A 26,690-nucleotide genomic window follows, 5' to 3' on the forward strand; every position below is an offset into this window, starting at 1 on the left:
TCCAGAACCCGCCGATTTTTGTCATGTCCCGCAACGCTCTTTCCTCCGTAGCCGTGATCTGACCCCCAGCAACGAAGTTGCGTAATTTTATATATTCTACGTTTATTCTCAGTCATCGCAATACATACAAGCGATAGCATCAGCCACGACAAGCGCACCCTATTTACACGTACACCCTCACCACACGGACAAACACTCCTCACGAGCAGCAATGCCTCGGCCAGCGAGGAGGACGCGCGCGGCCGCGTCACAGACGACAGCAGCACCGGCAGCAGCGCCCACAACGGCGTCGAAGAAGCCAACGACGACACAAGCGACACAGGACGATGGAGAGAGCCGACGGCGCACCCGCCGGAGCGAGGCGGTGCGGGAGCCCAGTGTCGGCAGTGACCTCTACGGCGTCAGCGACCGCGAGGTCAAGCGGCAGGCGTCTCGGCGACAGGTGGCGGTGACGGCGAACAGCGGCAGCATGTCCAGCACAGAAGCCGAGGAGAGCCGGAGACCTGCATCGGTGCAGAAACAGCGGCGTCCGACAGCGGCGACGGCAGCAGCAGCAGTGTCATCATCGCGGCGGACGCGAGGGCCCGACGAGTCGGGCATCGACATTCTCGACGACGACGTCTTTGACCACGGGCTCAGCGATCTGGGAGATTTAGGAGATCTCGACGACCTTGGCGACCTGGACAGCCTCGGCTCGTCTTCACCGGCCGCAGCAGCCGCGGTCGACACCACGGCGTCGTCATTCAACGTCGGCCTCTTCCGTCGCGGTCGGCCGCGGCAGTCAAGCGTGCACAGCCGCGACGATGCACCGATTCGGCCCAGCAGCCGCGGGCCAGCCACGCCCAGCATCAGCTCAGCCTTCAGCCTGGGCACGTTCCGACGACGGGCCCGCGAGCCCAGCATCCTGGGCCGGCGGCGACGAGACACGTCGCGGCAGGCCAGTCGGGACCGTGACACGGACAGGGGCGGCGAGACGTCGGCCAGCGAGCTCGACGATGCCGGGCCGTTCACGTCTGCGCGGGCGACAGTGGCCCATGTGGTGCAGGACTCGTCGTCGCTGTCGCTGGCCACAGCCACGGCCAACACAACGTCGGTGTTGATGACGCGGATCCGAGACAGACCGACCAGAACGAAGGGAGCGGCAACGGCAACAACGTCGATGGCGAGAAAACGCAAGTCGCAGGAAGGCCATCGCGAAGACGAGCTTCCCAAGAGACGGGTCTCCGAGCGAGTGGCAGCAGCAACGGCAGCATCAGCAACAGCAGACGTTCTGCCGTCTGTCGAGATGGCATCGTCGCTGCCGCCATCGACACCGCCATCACAGATCAGCAGGTCAGCAGCTGAGCGCGAGCGGTACTCGACGCCCGTAGAGGTCGATCCGGAGATCATGGCGCCGCCAGCAAGCAGTGGGTCGTCGTCTGCGAGCCCGACATTGTGGCCATCGCTGCGCGGCCTGGCAAACGGTTCTCGCCGCGGCAACATCAAGTCGGCAGCAGCGGCATCAGCACATCGCCACCTGCCCGAACTCGTGGTTGACGACGACGACGACGGCCACGAAGACGGATCGGACATCTCGTCGCCGCCGTCGCTGACGCACTCTCCCAACTACCGACAGGCACGGGCGAGAGGAAAGGCAGCGCAGGCAGAGACGGTGCAACCACTGACGACAGAGGCCCTGACGGCTCTCCTGCCGCAGCGACGGCGTCGGGTCCGTGGAGGCCGGTGGCAGGCGTCAGCATCAGACGACGGCGAGGACGAGGCTGGAGAGCTGGACCGGTCAGCCCTCCTGAGCGAGGACGACGACGAGCTGGCCCACGGCCCGGCCAGACACCGGCCTCGACGGGGCCGGAGCGCTGCTCAGCAGACGCCAGCAGCATCGACAAGGGCAAAGGCCATGACAGCGACGACATCGACGAACCGACGGACTGCAGCCAGCTCGGCGAAGAAGGCGGTCAAGCGGACGTACGGGTCGCGCAGCTTCTCGGACAAGGAGAACCAAGAGGCAGACGGCAGCACGTTGAGCCCGCTGCCCGACAACGCGTTTGAGAACGAGGGCGAAGACGGGAACGAGAACGGGAACGAGAACGAGGACGAGGACGAGGACGCTCAGACGATCGTGAAGCAGCAGCAGACACCCCGGCATTTTGGCGAGGAGTTGGAAAAGGCAGCCAAGAAGTTTAAGGAGGTCGACCGGTGGACGCTCGAGTTTGAGAGCGTCTCACGGTCGTCGTCGCCGGTGGGAGCTCGCTAGCAAGAGCTGGTAAGATACCAGAAGAGGGTGTTTGTGTTTGGAAGACGATGTGGAGCGGTGGCAGCCTTGTTTTCTTGGATCCTTTTTAGTCCTGACCGGATCCCACGACTGTTTACTGTATTGAGATTTCTCTTCAGCAGAGGCAGAGGTAGCAATGCATGATTTTTATTTCGGGGAGAGAAGCCCGTTGCTGTCTGTATGTGCGAGGCTTGCAGACAGGTTTTATGCAGTCCCAGAATGCTCGGGTGGCCCGAACGAGTCTCCGTTGAGAGCAGCCTGGCCGAGGTCGACCTCTTCCATGCTGTGGTGGACGACGGGCAGCAGGTCGGCGACGCGGTCGGCATCGCGCATGGCGACAACGACGGCATCGGGCCGCAGGCCACGCAGGGCGAGGCTCTGCTGGACGGCGGCAAAGGGGGCCTCGCGGGCGGTGTATTCGCGCAGGACGCGATCCGAAGCAAAGTCGACGTAGACGCGGGTATCGCGGACACGGACGATCACGTGATCCAGCCGCATATAGAGGCGGCACAGCAGGAGGAGCCGTTGTGGCATGACGCGGATCTTGACACGCAGCACGGAGATGCCATTGTCGTCGAGCTCGCTCTCGTAGAGGATGACGTCGTCGTGGAAGACGATCGGGTCACGGCGCCGGAGGAGGTCGAGAGGGAGAGCAGCCGAAGAGGGCGAGAGGTGCGGTTTGGGTGGTTGTGGCTGTCCGTCTGTTCCGTCTGTTTTGTCCTCCCACCCCTCTGTCCCGGTATACGTGGTCGAGTAGCTCCAGTCGTACGGCCGCACGTCGGCGATGCCGGCCGCTGCGCTCGTCTCGCGGCTGCGCGCCCAGTCGCCGGCGTGGGCCACCTGCAGGCGGTCGCGGCCGGTCTTGTCGACGGCATCGAGCGCGTCGGCTGCGCAGAACCGTATCGTCCAGCCCGTTGGCACGTGGCACAGCGCCACCTCGTTGTCGCCAAAGATCATCTCCGGGATCGGAATGCCGATGTGCGCCGTCAGTGCATCGATCGCTGCCGCCCGCGAGATCGGCAGCTTGCGCACGCTGATGCGCCAGTGGCCCTGCACATGTGTGCGCGTGGCGCGCGCCACATCGTCGGCCGAACCGGCCACGAGGAATGGCTCGTCCACGTCCGTCACGTCGTGCATGAAGCCGGTGGGCGAGATGAACCAAGGAGAAGGGCCAGAGAGTGCAAGGTGCAGAGAGTGCAGAAAAACAGATAGCGACGAGATGGCAGATCCAATGGACAGACCGCCAAACAGACAAGCAGAGATCAATGAAACTCAAGAGCTCTTACTGCGCACATCTAGTAGGATCGAGACCAAAGTGAGCTTTACAGCTTCATGCTGACTAAGGCGGGGTGCACAGCTGCCGCCACACTGCCACACTGCCACACTGCCACACCGCCACACCACCGTCGTCCTGCCAACAAAAGGCCAGCAGACGTAAATACGGTGGAGCTCGCCGGCCCAATAAATGTTGGAAAAACGAATAGCCCAGCAACAGACGCCACACTCGCAACCGGTCCTTGTTCTCCTTGTGCCCTCATCCTCGCGACGATCGACCTCGCCCCCCAAGCTGTGTCCGTTCTGCTGTCCGCTCCCACAAGCGCCCTCCACCGGCCCCAGAATGGCTGCCCGCACGCTGGAAGCTCGCTTTGAGCACATGACGGTGAACGACGAGAACGACGACGTCGGCCGGACGTATCAGAAGACCAAGGTGAGTAGCAGCGGTCCTGTGGTGTGGCCAGATCCAGCTGACACTGTCTACGATTGGCAGGCCGTCCCATCCTCGTCCCAGACGGCGAGGCCACAGTACAAGGTGGCCCTGCAGATGCAGAGCGCCAACACGTCGGCGGCGGCCCACCAGCGCAAGGCAGCCGCTACAGCCACGGCATCGACGACATCGTCGCCACCCAAGGCCAAGAGCCGTAGCCGGGCAGCACCGCCGGCGGACGAGTCGACGACCAAAACCACGACGGCCGAGTCCGAGGCCCCGGCTGCATCGCCGTCAGTGGTCGGGCCACCAGCCACAGCGGCTGCCTTTGCGCAGCCGCGACAGTTCCACCTTGGCATGTTCGAGATCGGCCGGCCGCTCGGCAAGGGCAAGTTTGGGCGGGTGTATCTCGCGCGCGAGCGCAGCAGCGGCTTCATCTGTGCGCTCAAGGTGCTCTACAAGTCGGAGCTGCAGCACGGATCCGGAATGGAGAAGCAGGTCCGCCGTGAGATCGAGATCCAGAGCAACCTGCGCCACCCCAACATTCTCAAGATGTATGGCCACTTTTACGACAGCAAGCGCATCTTCCTCATCCTCGAGTTCGCCGGCCGCGGCGAGCTCTACAAACATCTCCGCCGCGAGAACCGCTTCCCCGAGTGGAAGGCGGCCCAGTACGTCTCCCAGATGGCCGCCGCACTCGGCTATCTCCACCGCAAGCACGTCATCCACCGCGACATCAAGCCCGAGAACATCCTCGTCGGCATCCACGGCGAGCTCAAGATCTCCGACTTTGGCTGGAGCGTCCATGCCCCCAACCACCGCCGCACCACCCTTTGCGGCACCCTCGACTACCTCCCCCCCGAGATGGTCCGCATGTACTGCAGCGGCAGCGGCAGCGGTGGTGCCGGTGCCGGCCGCGATAACTCGTACGACGAAAAGGTCGATCTCTGGAGCCTCGGCGTCCTCACCTACGAGTTCCTCGTCGGTGAGGCCCCTTTTGAGGACACCACCGTCATGACCCATCGCCGTATCGCCCGTGCCGACATGACTATCCCCGCCTTTGTCAGCCCCGAGGCTCGCGATCTCATCAAGAAGGTCTCTTTTCTCTGTTGTCTCTCTCCTTGAACACAAAGCACGTGATTTGCTGACTCATTATAGCTGCTCGTCCTCGATCCCGAGAAGCGCCTGTCGCTGGACCACGTCCAGCAGCACCCGTGGATCCTGAAGCACTGCGTCAAGGGCGAGCGGGCTACCGCCCGCGAGAGTGCCAAGGAGAGCGCCAAGAACTAGACAGACAACAGACGTTGTTCTTGTGCTCTGCTGGGTTTTTCTCCTTTCGTTTGTGCATCATCCTTCCTACGGCACTGAGGCGTTCTGGCATATGGGAAAGCGTGGCTGGCTTGCCACTCATTATGAGAGGGGACCGGGAATATGGGAAGCTGAATTTTCTTGTCTTTGTCTTACACTCTACATCGTTCAATGCATATTCTGTCATGCACGGCCTCTGCCGCTACTTGTAGATGTCGTCAAACGGCCGTGTATCGCTGAAGCACGAGTCCCACACCTCGTTGACCACCTTGGTGGCGTGCACATCGTCGCGACATCGTGGCCGTGCCGTCAGCGACTGGATGGCTCGCGACCGTACGCAGCGCTGAAACTGTTCCGTCAGCGACCAGTTGCCGCGCGTAAAGGCCTCGCGCGAGTAGCGGCACTCGCCGCTCAGCATCGATGCTCGGATCTGCAGAGTCAGCAAACAGACAGGACGAAACAAAGGCCCAATGCAGATGAATACACACCTCCGAACAGGCGGCATGCCGCAAATTGTCCCAGTCGACATTCCACCGCAAGTGGTCGTAGGCGTGGACCATCTCGTGTGCCAAGTTGTCCTCGAGGTGCTTACGGTCACGCATCTCATTGGCACATAGCAGGATGCCAAATGCCGGGTGAAAACCGCCGCCTTGGCGCACGACACGCAGCTGCTTCTGCTTCTGTGCCGTCTTCGCTGTTGTCTCCTGTCCCGGTGTCTCCGTCTCCGTCTCGACGTCCACCTCCACCTCCGCCACGCGCGCCGGACACCGCGCACACACAATGTTGCTCGCATCCATCTGGTGGCCGCCCAGTTGCGTCGTCCGTTCCGATAGAAAGCGGATAATCGGACTGTAGCGCAGGAGGTAGTCTCGCGCCTCCTCGCAACGCCGGCAGTCCCGCTCCTCGTTCTGCCGGTACCGCCACTCGCGGTAGTGGTGCACGCCCTCCGAGGACACCTGGCCCGTCAGGATCCGAAAATACGTCATCCACCACGCCGTGGCCGGGTCGAATCCGGTCCGCTTCGGGTCGTTCTGAATGTACTTTTGCACATTGTCCGACGGGGCTGTCGCAATCGTGCCGCCGCTCGTCTGTGCTTCTGCCGTCACTGGTGCCGACGGTGGCGCTGGTGCGGTCGCCATGGTCGCTGCGTGCGCGTGTAGGCGGGCGTTGCAAGAACGGCGACGTTGCCCACGGCAAAAGCACCGTCGATGTTTTCCTGCATCACTCCTTATCGATAAGCCCGGTCAGGGCGGTCGGCGATGTCCCGTGACCTCCTAGTCTCCGTCCCGATGTCGGGACCTTTGACTCGGCCCATTGACCAAGTCGCTACGCCCTGTGATTGTAGTCATAATTCGACATTTTTTGGCCTGCGCCCAAGTAATGACTTGCTCGATCCCTCGATCCGCCCCACCCCAGCCAGTGGATTAGGGCGTTGTGTGCTTCCTTGCGAGGTGAAGATGGATATATTTGGCAACGTCACAACACGAGAGGGCCATCCGTGTAAGTTTTCTGGGGCGTCATCCTATTTTTTCTCTCCTTGAAAGTGGGCCTGTCGGATGCTTGCCTGAAGACACCAGTATCCTGGTTTCTGGAGACGGGGCGCCTCACTTCTGCCCTGCTGCGTCTTGCCTCTTTCTGACAACCGGTCCAGCCATGAAGGGACAGCGGCCCCTCGGTATCGTCATCAAGCTGGGTGAGTCATCCTGTTCTGGCGCCGCGCACAGCGTGCTCACACCTCCTCGCAGGGACAAGCTCCATTGTCGATGCCACCAGCCATGAGCCGCTCCTGTCCACGCTCTCGCTGATAGTTGAGACGGCCGTCCGGCTGCGCAAGGATGGCCACCGCGTCGTCATCGTGTCCTCTGGTGCCATCGGTGTCGGCCTGCGCCGCATGGACATTGACAGCCGGCCGAAACACCTGGCCAAGCTGCAGGCCTTGGCTGCCATCGGCCAGTGCCGCCTCATGAGCCTCTGGGACTCGCTGTTTGCCCACCTGCAGCAGCCCATCGCCCAGATCCTCCTCACCCGGAGCGACATATCCGACGTGCGTGCCCCTGCAGAGACGGAAGACGGAAGACGGTTGTTGCTGACACCTGTGCCAGCGAACCCAATACCTGCGTGCGCAAAACACGTTTGCCGAGCTGTTCGACCTGGGCGTCATCCCCATCGTCAACGAAAACGACACGCTCGCGGTCGAGGAGATCAAGTTTGGCGACAACGACACCCTGTCGGCCATCACGGCCGCCATGATCCACGCCGACCTGCTTTTTCTCATGACTGACGTCGACTGTCTGTACACCAAGAACCCGCGCCAGCACCCAGATGCGGAGCCCATTGAGATTGTCCACGACATCTCCACCCTGGAGGCGGATAGTGCGTTCACCTTCCCCGTTCCCTGTTCCCCTTTCTTTTTCCGGGCCCTTGTTTTCCGTTGCCCCTTTTTCCTGCTGACTCGAGACAGTCTCCACACCCGGTTCTGCCCTGGGGACAGGCGGCATGTCGACCAAGATTGTAGCTGCGCGCCTAGCCACTTCGGCTGGCGTGACCACCATCATCACGCGGTCGTCGACGCCGGGCAACCTGGTGCAGATTCTGGCGCACGTCACCGGCGGTGCCTCATCGCCATCGCCATCGTTGTCGTCGTCGTCGGCGTCGCCGGCGTCCGCCAAGGTCCCCCTGCACACGCGCTTCCTGCCGTGGCCCGAACCGATCCGTGACCGCTCGTTCTGGATCCTGCACGGGCTCAAGCCCCACGGCACCGTATACATTGACCAGGGCGCAAGCCAAGCACTGCTGGACCACGCCGGCCTGCTGCCCGTCGGCGTCGTCGACGTCGAAGGCCCGTTTGCCGAGGACGACGCCGTGCGGCTGGTCGTCGTCGACCGCCGTCTGTTGCCGCCTGTTGCCTCCCTTGCTGCCGGCATCGAGGTCGGTCGCGCTCTCGTCAAGTACTCGTCCACCGAGATCGCCCGGATCAAGGGCCACCGCAGCGCCGACATCGCCAGCATCCTCGGCTACGTCACCAGCGAGTACATCGCCCAGCGCGAACACATCAGCATGTTCCGCACCAAGGACAGCCGCCCGGCATCGCCGGCCCTGCACTCGTCACCTCGCTACAAGGGCACTCTCGGCACCGCGTCCCCGCTGGCTGAGGGCCCGGTTCTCGGCGTCGTTGCTGGCCAGAAAACGGACGCATGATCGTGTAGAGCGTGGAGCGGCCTGAGGCGTGAATCGGATAGACAAAAGAGAACACTTAGAACCTAGCTTATGGTGGCTCGCGAGGAATAAATACTGCAAATCTGATCATACGGTGAAGACAGCTTTTTCGTATCAATCAAACCAATACGGAAGGCTTCACTGCTAGCTCGGTCCTTCCCAAGTAAATGAAACAGCAATGTCCATCCGCTGACTAAGTACGATGCTTCAAGCTCGGCAGCTTCGCGTCATCTCTAGCAACACATTCTTGTTTCGCATACAACCATTCAATTTCATTCACTATGCCACGAAGTCTGTTCTCGCTCTACACCTCCAGGTCCTGTCCCTAGAGGTTAAAGTAAAACGTGCTTTTTCTCTCTTCCGTCTGCTGGTTTGATGCCGCTCGAATGCAAAGGCTTGACCTTGGAAAGATGCTCGTCCGTCTTTCCAGTGACACCACGAGAGAGCGTGCAGAAAATAGACAAGATAACACGATGTGAGGAGGCGAGGCGGCAGTTTCAGATGGAACCGAGTAATTAAAACAAAAAAACAAAAGCCCAACTCCGGTCACGAAATCAATGAAGAAAACAAGGAAAACACAACTGCATGCAGCCTGCTTTTCTACCCTCCCTCTTCCCTCGCAGAAAAGATGCCGATTGTTCTTTCTTCGTACTGCCCTGTCCGTCTTCCGCCTCATCGCCTCGTCTCATGGTCTGTCGTCTTCTGCTCATCTTCTCGTCCTCTCGCTTACTCAGCACCACGCCGAGACCGCGGCACCCATTTGCCCGGTGCACCAGACGGTGCGAGTGTCTCCTTGGGCAGTGCCGGCGAGTCGCGGCCGTTCTCACGACCAACATCGCCGCGTGACGAGCCTGTCCGCGCCAACGGAGGACCACGACCGGAGAAAGACCGTGGCGGTGGGCTGTCCTTACCGGCGCCATCCGCACCACCACCGCCCGTCTTCGCGGCTTCGCGGTCACGCCACGACGGCTTGCTGCCACCAGCCAGCTGAATCCGCGGCGGCCCAGACGAACGCTCGCTCGGGCGCTCGCTCGGGCGCTCGCTGAAACGTTCGCTCGGGCGTTCGCTGAACCGCTCGCTCGGACGCTCGTTCGAATCCGTCCGCTCCATCGGCGTGCTCGTGCGCGGAGGCAGTCGGGATGCCGGAGGAGTCGCACTGTCGTCGGAAGTGCCCGTCGTTGCCTTTGATGCTTCTCTCTCGCGCCAGCCCTTGCCTCCGGGAAGATTGAGCACTGGCCGCCGCTCCGACGAAGGGGCAGCCTCGACCGGTGCCGTCTCGCGCCGAAAAGGTGCTGCGCTCTGCTTCTCGCGCTCGGCCTTTCGTCTTGCCAGTGCCTCCTCTTCGCGTCGCGCCTGCAGTGCCGCCTTCTCGGCCATCTCCTGCCGCTCGGATTCGCGCTGCGCCTTGAGTCGTGCCATCTCCTCTTTCCGCGCCTCCTCCTGTCTCTTCTGCTCTTCCTTCTCGCGTGCTGCCCGCTCCTCGGCCTCGCGCAGCTGCCGCTCCTCCTCTTCCCGTTGCCGCTTCTCGCGCAGCTTGCGATCGCGGTACTCCTTCTTGCGTGCTGCGATCTGCTTCTCCAGCTCCCGCTCTGCCTCCCGGTGGCGCCGCTCGAATTCGTCGCTGCGCCGGTCCACAATCTCCGCCCGGAACTCCTCAAAGTGCGACACCAGCCGGCTGAGCCGGTGCTTCAGCTCCACGTTCGCCTCGTGCTTGCGCTTCGCCTCAATCAACGTCTCCTTCTTCACCGTATCGTACGCGGCCCGGTCCCGCTTCTGCTGCTCAGCGTAGTCCTCCGCCAGCTTCTTCACCTCCTCCTTGCGGTACGCCCGCTCGATGTGGTCGATCCGCTTGCCCGTGATCCGCAGCTTCTCGTTGATGTCGTTCTTCTCCCGCTCAAGCTGTGCCAGCTTAATGGCACGTAGCTTCTGCGGGTCCAGGCTGGCCAGATTCTCTGTGTCAATGTCCTTGGACTTGATTCCGATCTTTAGCTCCTTGATCATGTTCTCCACCTCGGTCTGGCGGATCTGCTCGCGCTCGCGCTCCAGACGCTTGAGCTCGCGCTCCTTCTGCTCCTGCAACTGCCGCTGCTGCTCTGCCTCCAGAAGGGCCTGCTCGCGCAGCTTCTTGATCTTGGCATTTTCCTTCTCGCGCTTCGCCTGCAGCTCCGACACCTGCTCCTTGCGCTTCTGGATGATGTCCTTCCGTCCAAGAATATCCTCGTGCTCCTGATCGGCCCCGGCCTTGGCGCGGGCCAGCACAGCCTGCCGCGCCTCGATGCGCGACTCATTGAAGGACGAGTCGATGTAGTAGCACGTCGTGTACAGAGATTTGGCCAGCCGGCTGATCTGTGACCGCACAATCTCCGATGGCGTGCTCTGCAGCCGCTGCACCGACTTCGACTCCGCCTCGGCCGAGCCTGCCGCAGAACCGCCGTGGATGGCCTTGGCAGACGAGAATATGTCTGTGTCGAAGCTCAGCACGCCTGTCGCGTGGTTCATGCGGATCGCGAGATCACCCTTCTTGTTGCCATTCATAATGAACTTCTCGACAGTGGCACGCGTCACCTGGTACGACTCTGGGAACTGTGCCAGGCTCTCAACAAAGTCGAGGTCCACCGTCTCGTACACCTGCGAGAGCTGCTGGAACAGGCGCGTCAGAATGACCTGCTGCAGCGGCAGGATGTACCGCTTCATCTCCTCGTCCTCGCCAATCTTTGCCAGAATCGGCGAGATCTTCTTGCAAATCGAGAGCGGGTGGAAGTCCACTTCGAGGATGTTGTAAAGGTCCCGGATTTCTGGGCGGGCCCGACGCAGCAGTGCCTTGGACAGGGCATCACGGAACAGGCCGGCACGCGTAGGGGCCTGGTTCATGCCGATCAGGTGTGTCAGACGCGAGTTCTTGTTCTTCTTCGCCTCGTCAAAGTCGACCATAGCACCGCGCGAACGCGAGGTGCTGATGACGGGAATGGAAAGGGCCGAGAGAAGCACAAAGGAGGCAGCCTTGGTGAGATCAGCTTCCGAGGTCGACGGGTTGTCGGACTTCTTGCCCTGACCGGTAGCTAACAGAGAGGCAGACTGGCGGAGAAGATTGTAGTAGCGCGACCAGGCCGCAGCGTGGAAGAGGTAGTTCTCGCCCACGAGGAAGATGCGAGTGAGCTTCTCGTAGTAATTGGCCATCATGATGTTCTTGGCCGGGCGCTTGCTCAGGCTCAGCAGCGTGTGGATGTCTTCCACGCTGCGGAAAGCCTCCTGCCAGAGCTCGAGCTCGACGGCAACGTTGAGCTGCTGGAAACGGGTCTCGAGGTGGCGCTGCAGCGTGTCGGGCTCGCTGAGATTGATGGCGTGCATCTGCGTCGAGTACTTGGCAGCCGTCTGCACGTGGTTGCGCAGCAGCTCGCAGAGACGGCGAAACTCGGTCTTGCGGGCGTATTTGAGACAGAAGTCAAACGCTTGCATGGCCGTGCTCTGGTACAGCAGCTCGAGACGGGCATTGTTGCGGAGGATGTCCAGAACGGTACGGTACGCCTCCCACAGGAACTTCAGCCACGGCGTGACGATGGCACGGTCGGTCCGGTCGCGGGACACCTCGCCCGACACAGTTGCGAGCAGGATGGACTCCGGGGTCTCGGAAGCCTCGAGATCGTCGATGCTGCTGGTGCCGGCCTGGGCCTGGGACGCTTCGAGCGTGGACTGCACATCGTCGGCCTTCTTCTGGGCGTCCGTGACCTTGGCGACAGCGCGCTCAATAAACTCCTTCAGGACCAGCTCGATGGTGCCGACGTTGGTGTTCTGGGCAATGTTCTTGTACTGGTACAGGGCGTCCTTGGCAATCTTGCCCTTCTTCTGCTCTACCGACAGCTCGACGAGCAAGACCATCACCGGCTCGAGCGAGGCGATGGGCACATTTCGAGAACGCTTCGAAGTGATGTGCTCGTGAAGCAGGGTCAGAGCCGCCGGTGCCTGGTTGACACCGATGAGCTCATTTGCCCGCTTCAACACATTTTCGGGTTTCTGGTGCGGCGGCGGAGCCTGTTACGAAAGGAAAAAGAAAAGAGGTTAGATGTTAGCCTTGTTTCCTTGCTACTGAATGATAAACATGGAAATGTCGTCATGCACCGATTTCAAACGAGTTCAGGCATCACAGTTGAGATGTGGTATTTTTAGCACACGGTAGGGAGACTTCAAAGAAGAGGCCCAGGCACCCATGGAGGGGGAAGAAGTCACCATGTCGAAATCCAAGACTTGTTCAAAAACATACCATGATGGGCAACCCACTCTTCAGGAAACAGATTCGCTGAGGAGAGCGTCACTTCGAGCAAACGGGTCGAAGGTGACGAGAGGTGTGGGTTGAGGATTTGTGTGATGTTTGCAATTTTTGAGTGGTGTCGCGAAAAGAATTTTCGTTGTTCAGAGACGTTGTGTGGAGGGCGGGGCTAATTCGGTCACGTGCACCATAGCTCGATTCAGGCTTAGTCATTGGACCATCGCACCGTGAAAATTGATTGGGTCCGAAGGAGATCGTAATAGCGAAGATAATACATAAGCCCCTCGACAAAAGGGTAGGGTCAAATCATCTAATTTCAGACGGCAGGCCAGAGAAACTTTTGACCAGGGTGGCTTTGCTGCAATCCATTCATCCTGCACAGCAGGTTGTACGGAGGGCGAGACTTGGCAGAACATGTTTACGAGGCACAAAGCAATTTAGGGATGCCAGAGCAACAGGCTACGGCACAATTAGCCGTCAAGATCGGATCGGACGATGCTCTGGCCCTGTAAATCGTCGGCGGTGCTCGCTTTGTCCTCTGCCTCCTGCTCCGTATAGCAGACTACGCCCCGTCCTTTCTGGGACGCGTCCAGAAATTCAGGAAGCCGACAGATCAGAGATTGAGAAATGATCGACGCTACCTGAGACGCGTTCTGGGGGATCGTATACGGGACGAAGAGAGCGACAGAGGGCGCGGAGAAGCAACTGTTGCAGCAACGGGCACGATACCCGTACGTGAGGGATACAGGCAACCTGCACCGCATTGACACGACGGGCGTAAAATGCAAAACAAGGCGTTGGCAGGCCTCGGCACCAGTGACTGGACGCCGCGTCCGTGGCACATTGGCATGGTCGCGAGCACGTCTGTCCCTGTCAATCTCCGTCGTGCAGAGAGTGGTGCAGAGTAGTGCAAATACGACATGATACCAGCCAGCGTCGGGCGGCGCAATCTTTTGCGAGAGGGGGCTCCTGGGGCTCCTGGAGTGTTCGGGACGTCGAAATCTTACGTTGTATTGTATCTCGCTCCGGACTAGTCAGCAAAGGCCACTGAAGAAGTCGGAAGCGACAGCTCTGCACGAGTACGGAATGGTCGCAGCAACGGGTTTGAAAGGGGGGAGCAGCCAATTTTACGACGTCGTAGAGGCTCCAGCACGCACGGATCAGGCCAATGAGCGGCCGAAACATCCCGGGATGTCTCCACTCTTCCTGCAGGCGTTCCTCCCTACTGGGGCGTCGGGGAGCCAGGGATGAGGGGCCTATATTTCGACACCTTTCCGAGCATCCTAACAGCACACTACTCCGTACCGGCCAAATCAACCAGCACCCCACTCCTCCAACGGCCCCTGGCTGGACGCTTTCTCTCGTCCGTCTTCCCTTTTTCCAGTCCTTGCTCTTTCAGTCCACCACTACTCGTACCGTTTCTCCTTCCCTGGCAGCTCATACGACAACCTTCTTTCGTTTCTTTTTTTCCCTCTTCGCCCGTCACCTTTCCTTCATTTCGCCCATCAGCAATTCAATCGGGACGTTTCTCTTCTCTCTTCCAACGACGGATTCACCCACAGCCACTCGGCATTTCTAATACGTAAGTTGCTTCTTCGCTATTTTTTTTTTCCTGTTGTCTGCCGATAGCCTGCGCATTCGACCGAGGAGAACGGGAAAAGGGGTCGAAATTCGCTTTTCGAGGGATCTCTTTCAACCATATCACGACTCGCGACCACCGCCGAACCCGCCAAGCCTGGAAAGACGTCAATAGATAAAAGGGGAAAACTCGGCTTTTGGAAACGCGGTTCTAGGAAATGAACCGGGACGTGACCTTCAACAACTACTCCGTATTATATTGATGCGCTCCGAGAACACGGAAAAAGGAGCACCAAAGACAAACAGGGGTTCAGCCGCGATTGCAGTCCCGATCTGACACTTTCTTTTTGTCGCTTATATCCCTTTCTCTTTTTTCTTGGACGAAGCTGTCGGACATTGGCGGCAAGAGGAGAACGGCAGCAGCAGGGCCTGCTTATCTTCCCTTCTTATTCTTAATCACCTTCAAGCTACATCGCGACTGACACATCTCGAAGAAGCGCAGGACGGACGTCATTTAGTTGGCGAAGCCGGCGTCATCAGAGAACAGCACCAACGCGCGCGCGATTGACTGCACCACCTAGCGATACTTTCGTCTTCATCTTGCTTCTCTGAGCACATCAGTTTTCGTATTTCGAGTGCGACTCTCCCATCGTGCACGGAACACCACCTGCCCCATACTCTACCGGCAATCGAAATTGTTGACGTCCGTCTCTCTTTCGCTTTCCAGCTTTCTATTCAGCATGCCTCAGTACACATCCCGCGATGGTGGCGACCCGTCGCAGATCAAGAAGACAAAACAGAGCATGGCCGACCTGAAGCTGCGGCGATTAACAGAGCTCAACAACCGGTTGCGGGAAGACCTCGAGCGCGAACGAATCCCCGTCAGTCAAGCAGCCAAGAGGTTCGTGTTCTCCTGTTCGACTTTGTGTACAGACTGCTTCTGAACTCACTCGTGCTGACATCTCCGCCCCAGCATCATTGCCTATTGTAACAGCACCCGGGACTACATGGTTCCATCGGTATGGGGACTTGTACCGAAGAGCGAGGACCCGTACGCACCGCAACAAAGCGGCGGATGCTGTGTAGTGATGTGAGCGACATGATTTAGCCGTCTGCGTGGAGGATGCAGCCTAGGTGAAACTCACGCATAAGCCATGCGATGACGGTGGTCATCTAGCGTTTACATCTGTTTCTCGAGATATTTCCGATACCAGCAGAGAGGTGATGCGATACCTCTGCAAGTCTGACAAAACGAATACGAATGAGGATGTGGTCTCGGGGACGGCGATGATGATGATCCTCGACAATCATAAAATATAGAAAAACGAAACAAGCAAACAACCACCCAAGGAGACGAGCGCCTACAACTGGCGCAGGCTGCAGCCTCAGAAGAGAAGAGGGAAAGGATGCTGAACAATAATCCAACAATGAACGGGAAGCTCTCGGAGGGTACCACACGCCGGGGACGGGAAGGGTTTTCTTTTTTCTTCGACCACGAGCGGTATCACTTTTTATCATCTGTTTTTGTATCTTACCTGTTGACCCTTCCAGAGATTCCACGCCGGACACGACCCCAAGGCAACCCCCCTCTTCTCTTAACCTGTCTCCGGACCAGCAATGTACTAATTTATCCTTGACCCTTATACCTTCTTGTTTACAGACGGCCGATCCCCCTGCCTCACTGTTGCCTTGTTGCCGTCAGCCTTTTTGTATGTTATGCGTCGACTGGCGGCTCTCCTATGTGTCCCATTCCTGTCTTAAAACTGTTTGTCTTTGGTCCTGTCATTTTGGAGCGTATATTCTCATATATAGCTCTTGGGAGTCTATTGTAGCTGTTCTGTACTGAAAAGAAACGTGTTAAATTCCCTAAGAGACACTGCGTTGATCGTACCACAAATTCATATCCACACCTCGTTCTATGATACCTTGGAGCTTTCGGTAAGGATGTCAGACAGTTCTCGGTAGGTGGTGTGAAAGTCTTGGTCTAGTAGGTTTCTAGTATAGCGAACATCGCGGCCTAGATAAGTCCGCTACGGAGTGCTTACAAAGCCCCTCATCCACACACGAAAACCTAACCCGAGCGCAGCAACTGTGAGTTTTTTGTTAAACGTCCGACCCTTTACTGTTTCATTTTTGTTCCGAACATCGACTAACGTCTAGACAGAGCCTTTAAAAACGATTCCAACCTCTGCCCCAAGCAACCTGCATATAGCACGTCCTGCTCTCTCGCCACTGTTGTCTGCACAATATGGACCTGCCAGGCCTTCCTGCGGTCAAGCCGCCTGTCTCTCCTGTGGCTTCTGCCGGGACAGCCCCCATCCCGGTTCAGTTTCCCCGTGTCGCCATACAGTTCTGCACGCAGGTAAGCCTTTGTCAACCGAGACGCACGAGTTAGTCGTGACCAGATGCCGACATGCTGACATGCCGACAGTGCAAGTGGATGCTGCGCGCTGCCTACGTAGGCCTCTCCTCCCTATTTTGCCGTTTTCGTTTTGACAGAGCGCCTGTCCTGTCTGACATGCTTCTTGGATAGTATGCCCAGGAGCTGATGTCCACGTTCGGCACAGCACTCGGCGAGGTGGCCCTGCAGCCGGCCACCGGCGGCGTCTTTCGGGTGACCATTGAGCAAGGCACTGCCACCGGCACAGATACAGCCTCCAGTCCGGCCCTGCTCTGGGACCGCTCCGTCGACGGCGGCTTCCCGGAGACAAAGGAGCTGAAGCGGCGCGTGCGGGACGTCATTGCCCCCGGCAGAGATCTCGGGCACGTCGATCGGGCAGCAGCAAAAGAGGCAAAGAGTATATCCGCTTCGGCTCCGGCATCAGAATCGACAGCAGCCGCAACATCGCCTTTGACGGAGACAAGGAAGAACAATATGCCGGCACAAGTGTGTGAGGACTGCCAGTAGCACGGATATAGCACTGCTATTCTTTATTGCGTTAGAAAGCGGTGTGAAATACTGAATAGACAAGTCACTGTATATGGCTGCAGACATGAGCCGTGACTCAAGACACGGCGTCCAGACACGAAAATTGTCCCTTTATGGGTATCGCCTCGAGTTTCATAGGCCAGCCTTACGCCCCATACGACAGCTGGTTCTAGCATCGGGCAGCACTACCAAACATGATACAACTTGATGTCTGCTGATGCCTAGAGGAGAACGCATAGCTTCACTGTTTTGTTATGCGAATAGGGACTGCTGCCAAAGTGACATGTGTTTCAGGTCAGACAGATGAGAAGGCGGTTCATGGTAATGGTCATTCATAATTCCCAATGGCCTCTTGAATTAACGGGATGCAAACGGGTCCAAGTCTGGCGAATGCACCAGGCACCAGGGCCAGTTAAAAGACCATTCCAAAGTAAAAGACGCAAACAGACGGAAGCCATGTATAAGGGGCCCGACCCACTCCCCGTTTTCCACCTACACCTACCCACCGACACACTCATACACAAACAAGTAAAAAAAACCTAAATAGACAAAAGCGAGTTATGGTTGATTGTGCAGAGGCGGGTTGCACACATTATCATCGGGAGAGAGGTCTGCGGATTCGGTCGTCCGAGTTCGATCCGGACTGGACTCGGGAATGGGACCTTCGAGAGTTGGGACATGACGAAGAGCTAACTCAGCCAGAGCTAGCGAGGCAGCTGTCAAAGTTCAGATGGCTGCCTGAAAGAGGTTGATAGTTCAAGAACAGGACCGGACCGGATTGGATCGGAAGCGGGAGGTATACGCGCAGGGCGATTATCGACGGCCGAACCTAAAAGACGAGACGTTCGCATAAATTCACTTTTTTCAAGGTTTCTTGCTATTCCCGGGTGGAGCAAAGGATCTTCTGCTTCCTAGGCCTGGAACGTACTTCTGTTTCTTCTCAGCTGGCTTGAGGATCTGTAGAGGCTAACGTTAGCAAATGCCCAAAAGCAGGAACATGATACGGGACGGGTGCTTTTTGCGTACCTGGAATGAGCATAGCAAGCTTTCGTCCACGCTCATCATGGCGCCTGCGTTGTCGAACTCGCCACAGTAGTTGGGGGCGCTGAATAGGGTAACCAGCTGGCGCTTGGAGAAGAACTCATAGCCATCCTCGACGACTTGGTGAGCACGGCAGATCAAGTCCATGTCGTGCTTTTGCAAAAACCTCGACACAACATCCGGGCCAAATGTAAACGATACACCACGGTCATTTTCGCTCCATCCGGTGATATCCTTGTCAGGATCGGACCAGAGAAGATCGCAGAGCAGGCCACAATCGGGAATCTACGTCATGTTAGTTCTGAGAACCCGAGAGGCGATCCTGAGCAAACAGATCTTACATCAGTTGGGCGCATGACGCGGCGTATCTGCTCCATGGAGTTGAGATCGGGACTCAAGCCACCGTGCATGGTGAAAATCTTCTCGTCGATAATGGCAGCAATGGGCAGGCAGTTGAAGCAATCGGTAAAGGTCTTCCACAGCTTGATGTTGTAACGGCGCTTGCACTCATCATAGAAGCCGTAGATGCGGTTGATGGAAGCACACTCGTGGTTACCGCGAAGGATGAAGAAGTTTTCAGGGTACTTGATCTTGTACGCAAGTAGCAGGCAGATAGTTTCAAGCGACTGCTTGCCACGGTCGACGTAGTCGCCCAGGAACAGGTAGTTGGCCTCGGGAGGGAAACCACCATATTCGAAGAGGCGCAGCAGGTCGTAATATTGACCGTGGATATCACCACAGATCTAGGGTTTCCAGAATTAGTATAAAGCGATACGGAGCGTTGCGGCGCGGAAGAACATGTACGAACCTTGATTGGCGCCTCCAGCTCAAGTAGAATGGGCTGAGAGATGAAAATCTCCCGAGCCTTGGTGCAGAGAAAGCGGATTTCGCCTTCCAGCAGTTGAACCTGCTTTCCCGGACGGCTGCCGCGAACCTCTAGCAGTCGGTCAATAATAGAGTCGAGGTCGACCTCGTGTTGCTGATCGGCCATTTTGTTTATCTGTGGTTATTTTTGTTTCGGTCTACGTATAAACGAGGGATGACGTCAAGTAGCGAAGCTTGGGATCTCCGCAAACCCCTGAGCTCTGTCAAAGGGCTCAAGAAGGATCTGTGGGCGTCGGGGGAGGGGGGAAGAAAAAGTGCGCTCTCGGAGATCACAACTATATGTTCCTCAGGAAGCGTGATGTGACACTGTATCTAGTGAATAGCATGTTAGGTCAGGTACCGTGACAAAGAGCCGCAGGGCCGAGTAAATCGGGTGGCAATCCAAAGCCCGTAAAATACAATGATGGAGGAAAAACGACAAGAGGGGGTGATAGAACGGCCGGAACGGTAATCCCGAATGTGAGTGCTCACATAGGCTGCATACGAGAATGTGGAGACAGGATAGTGAACAACAATGATGAGAGGGGACGCTGGCAGACGTTTGAACAGGCCACGACGTGTTTTTTGCCGCTTGAAACCCGAGTCTGGCGTCGTTCTGGGAAGTGCCGATGTGCAGTTGTGGAATGCATAAGAGTAGGACGATGGTAAGACGACTTACCAAGGAAAAGAGTGGTCTCTCGTTTCTAGGGAATTCGCAGCTGGAAGCAGCGAGCGTCGGGTTGAAAGATGAGGTTTTCTTTCAGTCTGTCTAGCCAGGCAGTCTGCTGGATAGATGCCGGAGATAATCGCTGTATTTTGACAAGTCGGTGTGGCTCGTCTCTTTCTCTGCGACTTGCAAGCCCAATGCGTATAGCTTGCTGGGTTGGGGGAGGTAGGGCGGTAATGAGAGCCCGGGTTGCGTCGAGAGAAGTCGGCAGAGGGTAGGTGGAGAATTTGCAGTAGACCCAGAGAGCTATCTGACAAATCTCGGTTCCGTCTTTGGTGTCGTCGTGGTGGGAAGGGAAAGCAGTCGCCTGAAAGGTGCTGACGCTCTGTGGCTTCAATGTACTGCCGTAAAGGCGGTTCGTTTGGAGATGCTCGTTGCGGTCGCTTTAGCGAGGTCGTCGATGGAGTATTCGTCTGGTGGATTGATTCTTTTTGGAGACGATAATCGTCTGTCGCCTTGGTATGGAAGATAAAGCGGGAGGGAGAGATGGATGAGGAAAATGGGTGGGCGGGTTGAGACGCGCAATCCTGATGACGGTCAGAACGGGGTTTTAGTGCGTCGGGGCAATGCGGCAGAGCAACCACGGCTGGAGAGGCGTACGTAATGAGGACAGAAGCAAAGGGAAGAAGGAAGAGGAGGATGGGATGGAGAGCGAGCGAGCGAGCAAGAAAAAAGGGACGCAAAGTCGACAGTCGCGTCGGTCGAGGTTTGTCGATCTGGCCCAGGGGCAACACAGAAGAGGCAGAGGGCAAAAACGAGAAAAACAGATGACAGGGGTGTTTTGCGGAAAAGAGAAGACTATCTTACAGTTGTGCACGGAGTAGCCGGAAAAAAACGGTACTAGAGATCGTCTGTAGGTGTGTGCGTGTTCTTTTTCGCCTTGATTCTGGTTCTCTTGTCTTTTGTCTTTGTCTAGAGGAGTCCTCTGCGCTTCGCTTTTCGTAATTTTTTTCCGGTCGTCGTTGGAGGAGGGAGAATTGGGAAGGAAACGGGATGGGAAAGGGAGGGAGGGGAAAGGGGGGAGAAGGCCCCCAAAATAGATACACGAACTAGGAAGGGGAAGTGAAAAAAAAAAAAAAAAAAAAGGGACTACTCGTACAGCAGACTCTTGAGGTGCATTAGAGAGGGGCGCGCCGACAGAGAGGGGGGGAGGAACGAAGGGATCTGGCAGGGCGACAGGACAGCGCATCTAGGCCTAGATGCCTAGAAGCAAGACCGGCCAGGCGCTGCCAAGAGCTGATACGAGGGCACAAAACGCTGTACGGGAGCAGCTTGCAGGTGCCACCACCATGCCACGCTACGCCGCGTTCGGTGGATGGCGCCTGCTCGTAAGAGTACTATGTGAATAGGGTCTTTCTTTTTTCATTTTCGTTGCTTTTTCCATTCTTCTTGCTCTGCTGTTCTGCTGCCTGCGCCACAGCACCTATGCCTATCCCCATTACAAGTACCGGTTTTCTCGTCTGCCAGGGAGACACGACTCGTACGAGCACAGCAGCCTGTCCGTATGCTGGCGGGCGCACACGAGCTTTGCGAGCTTGGTAGCTCTGCGGGCGATCGCTGCGTCCAATGGAGCGGCGCCAGGCCTGGCCTCACCGAGTAGGGCGACCCGCTTGGTCGTCCCTGGCTGAGTGAGCCGTTGGTCGCCCACGACAGCCGGGTCGGCCAATCAGAGCGCGTCCTTTGTCTGCTGTAGTGCCGCCCGTGTGGGCTGGTGCTCTTGGAACAAAAAGAAGGCCTGGGCCTGAAACAGGGGGGACCGTCGAGCAGAAGTGCAGAGCAGCAGAGGAGGCAGCAGGGCCGTTGCCATTGCATGGACGCGGCGCTGTGTGTGCGGTCTGCGGCGCGTGCAAGCACTCGCAGACGCGCAACCTCACCTGTTGATCAGACATTTTATTGTTTCTTTTTTCTTTTTTTCCTCTAAAAATCCCTCCATTTTTTCCCTCTTCCCCTCCAAAGTAACGAGTCACTTTTTCAGCTCCAGCTACGGCATCAGGCCACAGTCAGGGGAATGAAAGCCCGCGTCTGCTGCACTCGCAAGATAGCAGGCCCGTGTTGCCGACTCGAGCGGCACTGTGCGCAGTCAACACGGTCGAGTCTCTTTTCTTCATCGTCACGGAGCATATACGGCCACCCCACACTGCGCAGAAGCGGATCCGTGTTAGAGGCCGTGTGTGCGGCCGCGCATATCGGGCTATAATTGTCTCCCGACAAATCGCGAGATCCCGGCCGCAATCAAAAACAGGAAAAGGCGCTATTATTGGCTTAGTAATATTATATCCGAGTACACAAAGACGCCGCGACGTGGAAGAAACAGTAGATATCGAGCCAGCGCGGCCAGAGCGCTGCTGCTGGAGATAGAAAAGAACATAGAAGAAGAGAAGAGGAGAAGGAGGAAGGAGAAGAAAGGAGAAGAAAGGGAGAAAGAAGAGGAAATGATAAGACGAAAAGAAAGAAGAAAGAAAGAGGAAAAAAGAGAAAAGAGAAAGAGAAAAATAAGAACAAACGTCCAATACACGCAGTCCATACATAGTACACGTACACCCATCCTCTCGACGACCAGAAGAGATAGCACAGCCGACCTCACCGTCGCCGCGCAGAAGACCGAGTGCCCTTGCGGAACTGGCCGTTGTTCCTCCGTCTTGGTGCTGTCGGTGCCGTCACCATGACGGTATCTGCCGTTGCCTCTGTTTCTGTCGGTTCTGCCGCTGTCGCTTCTTCCTCCGCCCCCTCCACCCTCTCCACCTCCTCCACGCCAGCTGTGATGGTGCTGTCTTCCATGTCCAGCTCCATCGCCTTGATCGCCTCATCGTCCAGTTCGGTCAGCTCTTCGCTGGGCGTGCGTGCCGTCTCGCGTCCCGACCACGGCTCTTCGGCCACCGTCGTGCCGTCCAGGCTGAACCCGTCCAGATACCAGGGCACGCCACCGCTGTCGAGCGTCCTGGTTGGGCTGTCTTTGTCTCCACCTTCCCCCTCACCATCACCGTCACCATCCCCTCCAGCACCGCTCTCCGCTGTCCCGTCTCCGCTGCTGCTGCTGCCAATCACCGCCACCATGCTGCCGCCCGGCACGCTTCCGCTGTGTGACTGTGGCGGTGTCAGCGGTGCGCTCGTGCCAACGCCGCAGGTCAGAAACGCGCCGACCATCGCCGGTCTCTTGACCACATCTGCCACCACGTCTGCCACCACGTCTGTCACCATCTCGGCCACCACGCCGTCCTTGGCCACCACAATCTCATCGTCAACCGCCTCCCCGTCGGCCATGACGACGTCTTCGGTCTGTGACACCGTGATCGACGTCTGCTGCAGCTCCACGCTGGCCTCTAGCAGCGCCTCCATCTCCTTCACCAGAGTCTCGGATGGCACGCGCGTAATGTCGGCCTCGGCCCGCACGGCTGCCTCCAGCAGCGGCTGGATCGACTTGAGAATCCGCTTGCCCAGCCTCTTCCGGTCCCGTGCTGTCGTCGTCGCTGTTGTCGTCGCTGCTGCTTCAGAAAGCACAGACTGCAGCGGTTCCGACGACGCTGCTGCTGCATCGATGCTGACGCCTTCACCCGTGCCGTTCGTCGGCGTCGGCTGCTGACACTCGGGCTCGTCTGCCTGGTTGATCCTCTTGTGCATGGCAGCACAGAGGTCGCGCACAAACACGAGCGCATTGGTGTAGTACCGCTCGTCCAGTCGGCTCTGCAGGACCACAAGGTCTGGCCGGAACACGTTCTTGTCGTAGCTGCTCGCCTTTTCAATCACCGGCACCAGCAGCTGGTACACGGGAAAGTAGCACGTGTTGACAAAGTCCAGTTCCAGCTCGGCCTCCGACAGCTTATCACGCTCGCGCTGCACCACGTCGTCGGCCAGCGATCGCAGCTGGAAGAGGTCTTGGATCAGTACCTCGGCAAAGTCGATGCGTCGCTGCAGTCGCGACCGGCCTGACGGCCCCATGGCTGCAAAGTTGCGCCGCGTCAGCTCCATCGACGTGAACGTCTCCATCTGCAGCTGCAGCCGCTTCAATAGCGCTGCTCCCCTTCGTGCCTCGCGCTTCAGCGTCCAGTAACGACAGGCTTCTGACACGAACTCGCGCCGACGTCGCAGCATAAACCGCTGCAGTGCCGTCTCGACAATGTCAAACACGGCCTGTGGAATCACCGGTGCTCCTGACGGCAGCTTCCACATCGGCTTGGCTGCTGGGCTGCTTGTCGGGATGGCAATGACACTTTCTGCACTTGCTGCTTCCCCATTTCCTATGCCTTCCCCAGCATTTCCGCCCACCTGATGGAACCCGGCCGCTGTCGCTGCCATCGTCGGCTCGCCGCTCGCCTGTGCCGGTGCTGTCTGCAGGTGTGTGGCCGCCAGCTGCAACGCTGACGCCTGGCTGTCTGCCCAGATGCGCCCGCGCATTGCCCGCTTGTAGTGCCGCTTCGCTTCGCGTGTCGCCTGGTGCACCGCGTGCTCCTTTGCGTAGTCCGGCGGACAGTGTCGGTCGCAGAACGCCTTTAGGATCATACTGTTGTCCAGCACCGCCAGAGCGCCCTGGCTGTTCTTCATCTTCAGGTACAGCCGCGCCCGTCGTGCACATGTCACGTGGAAGGCCTGGTAGCACGCCTTGCTTCCACACTGGATGCATGCCCCCATCTTCTGCCGGCAGATGTAGCACGTCAGTCGCCACCGCGTCTTCGGCACCTTCTCCACGTCCATCACCGGCTCCATAAACGTCGTGTTTCCCAGCGACGTCTCCGGGATCCACATCGCACACAGCATGTGGGCCCATTTCGACGAGTTGGTCTGCTTGAACGCCCCATCCGTGTTGGGGCAAAAGATGCACGTCTGCATGCGCGTCAGTGGATTGCCGATAAGGGAACATACAACCCCCACTGGGGGAAAAAATCAAAACACACGTACCGGGATCCCACGGCCGATTAGCTGGCACTTTCGGCACAGCCACTGGCCCTCTGGGATGAACGGAACCCCATAGCAGTCCTGGTGCACCGCCAGATCGCAGCCGTCGCAGAACACGATCGCGTTGGTGTTTTCGCAGTCGCCGTCGTCGCAAATCGCACACTTGCTGTCCTGCTCCTCGCCACCCTGTGTCTCCCCGTTCACTGCCGCCGCCGAGCTCGATCGTGGCCGGTGAGTCTGCGGAGGCTTCGGGTTCGGCTTTGGAATCCGCTTCTCCAGCGCGTGCCATTCCTTTTCGATCTTCGTGATCGTGATCTCAAACATCTCCCGCGTGATCGGCTCCACCGCATTCTCCTTCCGCTGCGCGTTGTACTTGACCAGCCACTTGTCGTCCTGCTCGTCCATGTCGTACTCTACCCGGCCCACACCTCCGCCGCTTCCTGCTGCCTGCGCATGCGCATGCACATGTGGGTGCTGGCTCGTCTCCGTGTCCTCCTCCGCGTTGGCGTCGCTCGCCTTGATCAGGTACTGTTCCGGCCGCAGATACACATCGCTTTCCTGGTACCCAACATTCATCATCGACTTGTCCACGTACCGCCCAAACGTCTTGCCCTCGAACAGCAGGATCCGGTCCGTCTTGCGGTACGACGGCAGCTTCAGGTCCAGCTTCTCCTTCGGCGTCTGGTTGTGGATCGGCAGCACTTTGGGCGTCTTTGGCGTCGGCGCAGCCAACAACACAGAGTCCCGAGTCGGACGTCCAAGACGACGACGAAGTGGCGTGAGCGGAAGCCCTGTTGCTTCGTCCGTCGCTGCTACCCCGTTTATTTCCCCCTTCTCCTGCGATGCGCCCGCCGAAGAGCCCGCCAGAGCCACGGCCACCGTAGAATCACACAGCTCTGAGCCCTCCATCGTTGGCGGCCTGTCTTCCGTTCCGCCCATCCCGTTCCCCGAGAAGGAAGAGCGTTGGGGCAGGTGCAAGACCGGCGCAAACGCGGACATGTCGACGGCAGTCCCCACAGCAAGATCAATCGCCGTCCCGTCCACGGCGTCCGCCGAAAACACCATAAACGTCGTCTCGATATCGAGATTCGGGTGGAACTCCTCCCAGCCGCGTTCCTCGCGCGGCTTATAGCCTTCGCTCTGCACTACCGCTGCCGCCACCGCCGCCGCCGAGCTGAACTGCTCCTCGTCATCCGGTTCATACCGGCTAACAGCCGTCCTCGTTCTTGTGCTCCTCTCGCGCCGTGGCAGAATCCCAGACGATGCCGCATGGGGCACGCGTCGCGCCGTTGGCGTTCTTGCGCTTCGTCCACTGCCGCGAGTCACCACCTCGGTCGTGATCCCGTCTTCGTCAACAAACCGCCCGCCGCCGCCGGGACCGCCGGGTATGTATTTCCTTCGCTTCGGAGGCGGCTCGGCCGACGCCGCCGCCAAACGCGCCGCGCGTGCCGCGTTGGTCGATCCAGGCGGACGGCCGCGTCGTCGGCCAGTCGCCGTCCGCCGAGGCGTCAGAGGCGCCGGCGCCATGTGTCTGTATGGTCCTGGTTCGTCGGCACTGTCTGTCCGCTGCGATCGAGCGTCGGTTGTTTGTCTTTTCGATGGAATTTCAGACGAGGCAAATCCGTGTCAGGTTGAGAGGGGGTGGCGTATCGGCAGCCGCGCGAGAAGGCCGAGCATCTGACGGAGAGCCGCTCTGGAGAGTAAACAAGATCCCTAGATGATATACAAGGCTGTCGGAGAAATTGACTGTGGCGCACGAGACGACAGCAACGAGCCTTGGCGGATGGCGCGTGTGGTGATGAGCTGTGAGGGGGTCAGAATGCCTCTGACTTCGTGGGTTGAAGTTCACGTCGCGATGGGTTACAGTACGCACTAGCTACATGCAGCATAGCGCGCTTA

At 58.4% G+C, this 26,690-nt stretch overlaps 10 protein-coding genes across 10 annotated transcripts; 5 read left to right on the forward strand and 5 right to left on the reverse strand.

The window, feature by feature from the left end:
* Positions 1-211: 211 nt before the first annotated feature.
* On the forward strand, positions 212-2,251 carry CMQ_7463 (uncharacterized protein; the record flags this gene model as incomplete). Its single annotated transcript, XM_014314468.1, has 1 exon — positions 212-2,251. The coding sequence occupies one exon, from the start codon at positions 212-214 to the stop codon at positions 2,249-2,251; it is 2,040 nt and encodes a 679-aa protein (XP_014169943.1).
* A 222-nt stretch (positions 2,252-2,473) lies between these two features.
* Positions 2,474-3,406, reverse strand: CMQ_7095 (tor signaling pathway protein; the record flags this gene model as incomplete). The annotated part of the gene is made up of 1 exon (XM_014314100.1): positions 2,474-3,406. The coding sequence occupies one exon, from the start codon at positions 3,404-3,406 to the stop codon at positions 2,474-2,476; it is 933 nt and encodes a 310-aa protein (XP_014169575.1).
* Positions 3,407-3,887: 481 nt separating this feature from the next.
* On the forward strand, positions 3,888-5,264 carry CMQ_7168 (serine/threonine-protein kinase; the record flags this gene model as incomplete). The annotated part of the gene is made up of 3 exons (XM_014314173.1): positions 3,888-3,977; positions 4,038-5,069; positions 5,133-5,264. 3 exons carry the CDS (start codon positions 3,888-3,890, stop codon positions 5,262-5,264), a joined length of 1,254 nt encoding a protein of 417 aa, XP_014169648.1.
* A 220-nt stretch (positions 5,265-5,484) lies between these two features.
* On the reverse strand, positions 5,485-6,421 carry CMQ_7726 (mitochondrial inner membrane protease; the record flags this gene model as incomplete). Its single annotated transcript, XM_014314731.1, has 2 exons — positions 5,485-5,712; positions 5,771-6,421. 2 exons carry the CDS (start codon positions 6,419-6,421, stop codon positions 5,485-5,487), a joined length of 879 nt encoding a protein of 292 aa, XP_014170206.1.
* Positions 6,422-6,935: 514 nt separating this feature from the next.
* On the forward strand, positions 6,936-8,480 carry CMQ_7704 (aspartate/glutamate/uridylate kinase; the record flags this gene model as incomplete). Its single annotated transcript, XM_014314709.1, has 4 exons — positions 6,936-6,975; positions 7,028-7,326; positions 7,385-7,655; positions 7,744-8,480. 4 exons carry the CDS (start codon positions 6,936-6,938, stop codon positions 8,478-8,480), a joined length of 1,347 nt encoding a protein of 448 aa, XP_014170184.1.
* Positions 8,481-9,224: 744 nt separating this feature from the next.
* Positions 9,225-12,759, reverse strand: CMQ_7417 (eukaryotic translation initiation factor 3 subunit; the record flags this gene model as incomplete). Its single annotated transcript, XM_014314422.1, has 2 exons — positions 9,225-12,527; positions 12,757-12,759. 2 exons carry the CDS (start codon positions 12,757-12,759, stop codon positions 9,225-9,227), a joined length of 3,306 nt encoding a protein of 1,101 aa, XP_014169897.1.
* A 2,321-nt stretch (positions 12,760-15,080) lies between these two features.
* CMQ_7453 (g-protein gamma subunit) lies at positions 15,081-15,434 on the forward strand (the record flags this gene model as incomplete). Its single annotated transcript, XM_014314458.1, has 2 exons — positions 15,081-15,241; positions 15,314-15,434. The coding sequence occupies 2 exons, from the start codon at positions 15,081-15,083 to the stop codon at positions 15,432-15,434; spliced, it is 282 nt and encodes a 93-aa protein (XP_014169933.1).
* Positions 15,435-16,588: 1,154 nt separating this feature from the next.
* CMQ_7550 (selenoprotein domain containing protein) lies at positions 16,589-17,248 on the forward strand (the record flags this gene model as incomplete). Its single annotated transcript, XM_014314555.1, has 3 exons — positions 16,589-16,702; positions 16,772-16,798; positions 16,874-17,248. The coding sequence occupies 3 exons, from the start codon at positions 16,589-16,591 to the stop codon at positions 17,246-17,248; spliced, it is 516 nt and encodes a 171-aa protein (XP_014170030.1).
* An 885-nt stretch (positions 17,249-18,133) lies between these two features.
* CMQ_7350 (serine/threonine-protein phosphatase) lies at positions 18,134-19,301 on the reverse strand (the record flags this gene model as incomplete). The annotated part of the gene is made up of 4 exons (XM_014314355.1): positions 18,134-18,226; positions 18,296-18,595; positions 18,652-19,053; positions 19,119-19,301. 4 exons carry the CDS (start codon positions 19,299-19,301, stop codon positions 18,134-18,136), a joined length of 978 nt encoding a protein of 325 aa, XP_014169830.1.
* Positions 19,302-22,481: 3,180 nt separating this feature from the next.
* On the reverse strand, positions 22,482-26,318 carry CMQ_7672 (phd finger domain protein; the record flags this gene model as incomplete). The annotated part of the gene is made up of 2 exons (XM_014314677.1): positions 22,482-24,719; positions 24,795-26,318. The coding sequence occupies 2 exons, from the start codon at positions 26,316-26,318 to the stop codon at positions 22,482-22,484; spliced, it is 3,762 nt and encodes a 1,253-aa protein (XP_014170152.1).
* Between the last annotated feature and the right edge of the window lie 372 nt (positions 26,319-26,690).

This window comes from Grosmannia clavigera (genome assembly GCF_000143105.1).
Source record: "Grosmannia clavigera kw1407 unplaced genomic scaffold GCSC_173, whole genome shotgun sequence".
NCBI classification, from domain to species: Eukaryota; Fungi; Ascomycota; class Sordariomycetes; order Ophiostomatales; family Ophiostomataceae; genus Leptographium; species Leptographium clavigerum.